Consider the following 8360-nt stretch of genomic DNA (forward strand, 5'->3'; position numbering starts at 1 on the left):
TCCCTGGTCTTCTGTCTTTTGATCATCTGCTTAGTCCTTATTCCTTCAAACATAGTTCTAATTGGTTTGGCCCTAACATCAAGGATCATTTTGTTGAAAACCTCACTAAGGTTGTTCACAACAAGATCAGTTTTGCAATTGTAATCCATTGAAGACCTACACCAAGTCTCCTTTGGAATTTTTGTAAGCCACTTCCAGGCATCCTCACACTCTGCTTTAAGCTTGCTAATTCATGGCCATGTTTGGTGAATGAGTAGCTAGCCTTATCTACTAGCTTTTTTAGTTCTGCTCCTCTGAAACCAGCTGACTGAAAATTTGCATAGATGTGCCTGAGGCAGTATCTCTGAGGGGAATCAGGGAACACCTCATTTATAGCCTTAAGAAGACCCTGATTGTAAATTAATAACCATGGTCATGAACAAAAACAAATAAAGCCAGTAATAACTATATTTATCTGAACTACTGGCTAAGATAGGTTGCATACCTTTTGCCCGTCAGAAATAATGGTGTAGGTTCCAAATTTGCTTCCACTTCCAATGCAACATCTTAGCTGGGTTAAGAACCATGTCCAACTTTCTGAATCTTCCTTATCAACCACACCAAAGGCTATGGGGTAGATGTTGTTGTTGCCATCTCTTCCTGTGGCTGCAAGAATTTGATGTCCAGTGGTTAGCTTGATGAAGCAACCATCAAGCCCTGCATCCATACCCAAATTAGCTACCAAAAAATTACAACAAGATATTTTGAACAAAATGCAGTTATATATTTACCTATAAAGGGCCTGCAACCATTAAGAAATCCTTGCTTTGATGCATGCAAGCAGTAGAACATGTACTTAAATCTAGGAGTTGGGGCAGGATTTTCTGGATCCTCAAATGTTGTAACTACACACCTGCTACCAGGGTTTGTGTCAAGAACTGCTTGTAGGTAGTCCCTCAGTCTATAGTACTGCTCCTTCTGGTCACCTTGTACAACCTTAATAGCCTTCCTCCTTGCCCTATAGGCCACACTCTTTGATACATCAACTGAAAACTTGACTTTGCTGTTTTTAATTAGTGAATCCACAGGTGCTCTAGGATCTGCTCTAAGAGAAGGCTCAACTGCTTTGGAAAGCCACTTAGTAGTAACTTTTGTGTTCTCTGCTGATGCTGGACAAGTGTGCTCCATGTTACACTTCTTAATGCAAAATGTTCTTTCATGAGCTATCCTGGAGGCACACATGTAAAATTCACATCCATGCTCTCTCTGTGAACACCAAACAATAATTCTTGTTGGAGTGTTCCCGTGGTAGTGAAAAGACCTCAAAGTCCTTATATGAAAATCTCTTAATACTTCTCTGAACTGGTAAACAGAATCAAAACACAAGCTCTTGCACAAGAGTAAATGTGAATTGGGAATTGAAGGGTCAAAATATACCCTTTCCTTCATCTTTTTCTTACTACTCTTTGTCTTTGGCTTCTTCATGATGTATGGTAGTTCAACTTCATCTTCTTCTTCCTCATCACTTATGGCTGCATCACCAGCAAAACAAAACTCATCTGCTTCAGGAAACCAATCTTTAAAACGTTTTTTCTCTACCTCATTGTGACATCTGCTAGTTGGCCCACGGTTCTTCACATGTTTCACAATAGCAGTACTTTGCAATGTTGTTTCTTCTTGAGAGGCACACTCTATTTCCATTTGTTGAACAGCTTCAGCACTCCCATCTAAATGAACTGAATCATCAGAACAAAATTCAGACACTTCAGTGTCTCCTTCAAAGTGGTTCAAATATGCCTCTCTTTGAATCCTACTCCTCTCAAGCTGAGCCTTTCTATCATCTATCTCATTCTGAAGCTCAGATTGCTCCACAACCTTTTGCAGACAGCAACTCTCTTGAGTGTTCATGTAATTCTGAATAGCCTGTGTGCTTATTCCAGGTTCAACATCTCTCACAACCTTTATGTTCACAACATTAACATGATTAAAAAACTCCAACATTTCATGAACACTAGCTTCATTACCTAAATACTTTACTCTTTCAGATCCAATTTCCTCCTCCTTCACATAGTACATGTAATCACTCTGCCCATACCCTTCACTAGCAATGAGTGATTGTAGAGTAACAAAAGATATATCTGACTCATATATACCCCTTTTCACAGGGTTTCTTCCTTCTAAATGAAGCCATATCTCCCACTTCTTGTCAGCAAAACTGCAGAAATAGGTGCTCATGAATTGAATTGAAAATGACAGAGCTACAAGTGCAATACAGTTTACTACACAACAGTCTCTAACAAACACATCTTACTAATTTGCCAGATTGAAGCAGCTAACCAATTCATGAGCAGCTAACCAAATTGACAGATTGAAGCAGCTAACCTAGCAGATGATATTTCCATACCTGCGACCCATTGGCGATGACTGGGCGAGCTGTGCCTCCTGCTGCTGCGAGCCGGCCTGCGTCGAGAAGCTGGTGCTCCCCAACCAATTGTCGACTGAGCCCGCAGCGTCCAAACTTGTGCCACCGCCGCCAGCGTCGCCGTCGCCGCCGCCACCACCCATATCGCCGACGCCCCCCTCCGGAACCACCGCCGCCATCGTCGCCGCCGCCGCCACCTAGTTCAGAGAGAGGGAGAGGACGGAGAGAGTGCAGCGAGAGGGGAGAGGATCAGATCTTGACCCATTGGCCGACCGACAGCCGCCGTTCCGACAGCGGACGCGCCGTTAACGGCCGTCAACGCGCGCCGGCCGCCCGTTAGCCCGCGTGGCAGCTGTTCGCGGGCCCAACCGGTCAGAAACGGGGTTAGCGCGGGCGAAGCGAGCGTTTTCGCGAGTTGGTAGTTTTTTGTCACGGTTTAGAAAAAAAATTGGTAGTTTTTCGCACAAAAACGTAGAGTGGTAGTTTTCCGTCACGTTTCCGGCAAATGTGGTAGTTTTTGGTTAAATACTCTCATACCACAGATCCCAATAGTCTCGAGTTCTCGAGATCTTTTCTTCTTCTTCTGAAAAGTGTTCGAGATCATTTTGCCACGCGATATTTCGAGAGGAAATCGGCGATGTTGCGGTCGGAGGTGCCGCCCTCGCTCACGGCGGCCTTGGCCTTCTCCCGCCACTCCGACGCCCTCCTCTTGTACTCCTTGCCGCCCATCACCTCCTTGATGCATCTCTCCACCTCTCCCTTCCTCACCAGCCCGCCGGCGTCCGGCCGCGCGCGCACGCCGACGCGCCACACGTCCTCGATGTACTTGGCGTTGGTCGGCTGGTCCGACCACTGCGGCACCGCCACCATCGGCACGCCGGCGCTCAGCGCCTCCACGGTGGAGTTCCACCCGCAGTGCGTCACGAAGCACCCCACGGCGCCGTGCGCCAGCACCTCCAGCTGCGGGCACCACGGCACGATCAGGTCCCCCCGCGCCGCCGCCCTCGCCGCGAAGCCCTCGGGCAGCTTGGCCGTCTCCGTGGCGCGCACCACCCACAGGAATTGGCTGCCGGCGTTGCGGAGGCCCTCGGCCACCTCGGCCATCTGGTCCGGCCCCGGCGCCACGATGCTGCCGAAGGAGGCGTACACGACGGAGCGCGGCGGGCGCGCGTCCAGCCACGCCTTGGTCACGGCCGTCATCGGGGTGTGCAGGTGGAAGCCGTAGGACGCGTCGTCGGGCAGGCGGTCGTCCAGGTACGCCGACGGCACCGTCGGCCCGATCGTCCTGGCCCCCAGCGTCGACGCCAGGTACTCGGCTTCCTGCACATACGTAAGCACACAGACGTAGCCGGTGTCGTCAGTGCAAATGCTCGGAATCCATTAATGGCAGTAAACGTCAATTGGTTGCACGTTGCGAGCGACGTGCTTGCACGTATGCTGCATTGCTGCATGCGACGCGCGCCCTGGCATTGAACGCACGTACGCTCTGCTTGGGACACACGCGGCATATGATGCCAAGGGCGGATTCGCGTGGCGCTCACCTGAGGCTCCAGGTCGAAGAAGGAGTTGACGAACACGTGATCCACGGCGCCGAGCCCGGCGAACTGGTTCATCAGCATGTCGCGTAGGGACGGGTGGTGCGCGTCGGAGTCGGTCAGGAACGTCGGCACGTCGGCGGCGCCGAGCCGGCACGACAGTCCAGGGAGCTCGAGTGGGGAGTCCCCCTTGCGCACCGGCACCGGCACGCGCCCGGCCCGTGCGTGCGTGTACACGACGTCCACGGCGCACGTCTGGGTGAGCACCGCCGCGCACGCCGCCCCGTACCGCCGCGCCAGGGGCGCCACCCACGGCATGAACGTGTCGTACACCACCACGCGCACTGGGCGGCCACTCGCCGCCTCGGTCCGGAGGAGCTCGTCCAGCGCCTCGGACCCGGCCGACTCCAGCTGCTCGAAGTAGGGGCCCTTGTGCCCGCCCAGCTCAGCGGGCCCGCCGGCGTCGCAGCCGTCGGAGAAAACGGCGACGTGCACCGAGCCCGGGGACGGCTTCGTGGAGCCGACGACGAACTTGGTCGCCGCGACGGTGCACCGGACGCCGCCGTGGCCGGCGAGCCGCTTGCCGAACTGGAGGATCGGGTTGAGGTGGCCCTGGGCCGGGTACGGGACGAGGAGGATGTGTGTGGTTTCGTCGGCGTGCACCATGGCTACGGACGTGTTGTTAACCAGCGATCTCTGGGGAGAACGTTTCTTGGCTTATGAGCGAGTTTGTGTGGGAGGACGTGATGGACGCTGGGTATATATGGAGGATGGACAAGAGCTCCACTCTAATTATAAGAAAAACCGTAGAACGGCTCACAAACTGCAGCCTACAACAGCTTGCAGGTCACAAGTACGCCAAATTAGCGAACCAATATGTGGTTGGATGGTTAGAGCCACTGTGGTATCCTCAACCTATCAAAGTTCAAATCCTGGTGCTCGCATCTATTCCTGTATTTATTTCCGGATTTCCGGCTCAGTATTTCGAAAATGCTCTTAAGAATAGGGTGTGCATTTGTACCGTGTTAAAAAAAATGTACGCCAAATTAGAAAGTACTCAATCCGTCTTATAATATAAGAGCGTTTTTGACACCCTTCGATTCATACTATTTATGGCTCAATAGATGTATCTAGTATTGAAATATGTCTAAATACATCTGAGCGATAAATGATATGGATCGAAGGGAGATGAGGTGTATTTCCTTGCCAATCAACCTACACAGGTGGGTTTCCAAAAGAAAACTTGTACACTAGCCGAGAGTGTAGGTGCAGTTGCAACGTCTCTTCATTCTTAGAGACGGTTGTTTACTTTCCTAAACAAGGAGCTTTTGCTGATTTAGACTCCACCTTCGTCTTTTTCCCTGGCTCTAACCAGAAAACGGACAAACGCAATTTTGTGGGGGGGAATGCTTCTCACAAGCTTCCAATACCCGTTGCCATTGCTCCAAAATGCTTGGGCTCCATCGGCTTGTATCCTTGCTTCACAATAGTGCCTCTTGCTTATCGTCTCTAAATTGCTAGCTTATCTTCATCTTTTTCCCCTTTTTTTACAAGAAGAGGTGGCAACAACATTGTGATGGGCAAAGAGATGTGGTAGTGGTAGGAGATGATGGCGCGAAATAGGGATTGTGAGAACATCGAAAGCCATTGAGCAACAGGTTGGTATCGTGGGGGGCTCTGGGGGCGATAAAACCCTAAGGACGTAGAGAAGTAAGTCGGGGCTAGGGTTAAACTTGGATAGCCGACATTTAAAAAGATGGTGAAGATGGCCAGATTGTGTGATCTTGATCACAAGATCCACAAAATATCTTGAATGGCCTTTATTTTTTAGTCGAAAAAAGTTTAAGGACCTTCTTATTTGCACATTCTTGTATTGTATATAGGCTACTCGGTGGCGGGGCTTGGGAACAATTTCAGCAAGATCTAGATGAACTTGAACTCCAAGTTATTCCTAGACGGTCATCTAATGACTTTCTTATTTGAAAAAATACCAGAATTAATCGATATTGTAGACTTTTGGTTATTAGTATGAAATGGCATTAATGTACCCTTGGAAAATGTATTGATTGTTCTGATAGAAATTGCAGTTCATTTCATAATCATAGCTACCATGTTTTTTCCCAAATAAGCTGAAATAGTTTATCACTTTTTTGCGAAGTAAAATAGCTTATCACTGTCCACACTAGAGTAATGCATGTAGCCAAATTATTACTGCAATCCTATGTACTCTCTCCATTTCAGAATACACCATATTTTAGTTTTATCGTAAGTCAAACTTTGTGAAGTTTGACTAAGTTTTTTTTTCTAACACATAGGTTTGACAAAGTACGAAGGAACTACTAATGATGCAATGTATCTTGAAATGGAGGGACATACTTTTCACTGATATCCTTTTTGCAAAAAACAGCACATGTAATACTAGTATTTTTGGCAGTTCATTTTATAATCAAAATTCTAAGGGCCCATGCATGTTGTACGATAATAGTACGTTTTTCACATGCATCGGCATGCGTGCTGATCCCGAGATACTACATTGACCAAGCTTTTTTAGACAATGGTTGAATCATGCTCCAAGAATCAAAGATGCCCAGAGAACCAACTGCATTGACTATTTTTTGCTCTGCCGGAAGGACATTAACTGTTGACGAGAATAGATGGATGACTCGGTCACTGGGAAGCATAAAAGTAAAATGTAGTTAACTCTGGAAATTAAAACTCTCCGTCCCACAAATAAGATCGTTTTTCAAGCTGAGGGACAGAGAAAATTAAAACTCTCCATGGAGCCTTTGGCCGCCACTCCCGTACGTGCCAGCAGCGACGTGATCAGTCGACGAAACACGAGGACACACCAGGGTGTGCATGTGATGTCGTACGGTACTTGGAGATAGACACTAATTAATTCACACGCTGCATGCATGAATGCATTATGCATGAGATGAACGACGTCGACATGTCGGAACGCCCATGTCGATGTTTCAACGATGAGGCCAAGCATGCCGTACCCCATGGCAATTATATATGTGATGTACGCATGCACGTGAATTCAGCCGGTGGCATGCGTCCAGTTGCTACAGCAACGTTCCTGGCACTACAGGTACAGGATCGTAACCCAACTGTGTCAATCCTAGGACCTAGTCCGTACGTGCCACTGTGCCAACTTACAATTGGCTAAACTAATGAGGCATTGCTACGTCAAGTCGATCCGGCCGGGCACATGTGTACAGCCTAAGACTAGGTAGCAGCATGTGTCGGTGCAGGTTTCGTCCTCGAGGAATATCATGCGGTAGAGGGTCCGATTTCGACCAGGGCGTTCGAAGATCTTTTTAGACTTTATTTACTCATTTGCCGCCGGACTGGCTATTCGATTCAAACGGTGAGACAGAGAGAGAGCGCCACACAGCCTCAGACAAAAAGGCATCGTTAACCTACGATGAATCAGGATCACCGGCGTAGACGAAACCTAGCTACCTACGGCCGTTTCCTTGGGCGCCGCGAGCTCGATACCTTGGCTTTTTGTTTGGTTCTGGCTCTGCCAGTCACCGATGACGTCGCCTCGTTGCTGTCAGCAGTGACATGCACGGCGCTGCGTCATCGGCATCCTTGACATTTCCGCTCACCGGCCGGTTCAACGGAGACTGCCGCTTGCATAGGCAACAATTCATATTTTCTATATTTTTTTAAAAAAAATCTTTGTAGTAGACCGAGCATGCTAAGTTCGTTAGGTTCCTCGTCATGGAATATGTCCACTTGGGTTCACTATAAAGATCAATCGACTCAATGTCTTGGAGGTGCTCATATGAGTGCGTGCATTCACAAAGGTGAGAGTACGTTTGTATATTTGAGTATCTATGTTTGTGCTATGGTTCTACAAAAGGATGATATATGAGTATATGACGTGTTTTCCTTTTGCGGCATTGGCCACATAATCAATGTTGTATTGTGCTCCCTCCATTTCAAAATGTAGTGAATATAGATTTTCAAAAAGTCAAACTTCAGAAAATTTGACCAAGTTTTTAAAATGTAGTGAATATACATTTAAAATGGCACTAGATATGTCATGAGACATATTTTATATTGTATATATTTGATATTTTCCGATAGTAATATTTTTTCGGTATAGTTGGTCAAAGCATATGAGGTTTGACTTTTGAAAATTAAAACGCACAGTACTACATTATGAAATGAGGTGTATGTTATTTTTTTGCGCAAAAAAAATGAGGTGTACGTTTTGTGTATACTATTGTGTACTATTGTGTGTGTGTGGGGGGGGGGGGGGAAACATGTTGTAGAGGCCACTGCCTCAGACGTACGGAAGCTCCAAGGGGCAAAAACGATCCTTGCTTGATCGTCTCGCCCTTGTCGTCCGTGTGTACATCTCTATTCAAAAGCCGTATATATGCTGCTCAGCCGGCCATGGCGTCCAA

At 47.9% G+C, this 8360-nt stretch overlaps 1 protein-coding gene across 1 annotated transcript; it reads right to left on the minus strand.

The window, feature by feature from the left end:
• Positions 1 to 2782: 2782 nt before the first annotated feature.
• LOC125556407 (UDP-glucosyltransferase UGT13248-like) lies at positions 2783 to 4680 on the minus strand. Its single transcript, XM_048719147.1, has 2 exons — positions 3943 to 4680; positions 2783 to 3721 (listed from the first exon to the last, which is right to left on the minus strand). Exons 1-2 carry the CDS (start codon positions 4600 to 4602, stop codon positions 3002 to 3004), a joined length of 1380 nt encoding a protein of 459 aa, XP_048575104.1. The 5' UTR covers positions 4603 to 4680; the 3' UTR covers positions 2783 to 3001.
• Between the last annotated feature and the right edge of the window lie 3680 nt (positions 4681 to 8360).

The sequence above is a fragment of the Triticum urartu genome, chromosome 5, assembly GCF_003073215.2.
Source record: "Triticum urartu cultivar G1812 chromosome 5, Tu2.1, whole genome shotgun sequence".
Classification (NCBI taxonomy): Eukaryota; Viridiplantae; Streptophyta; class Magnoliopsida; order Poales; family Poaceae; genus Triticum; species Triticum urartu.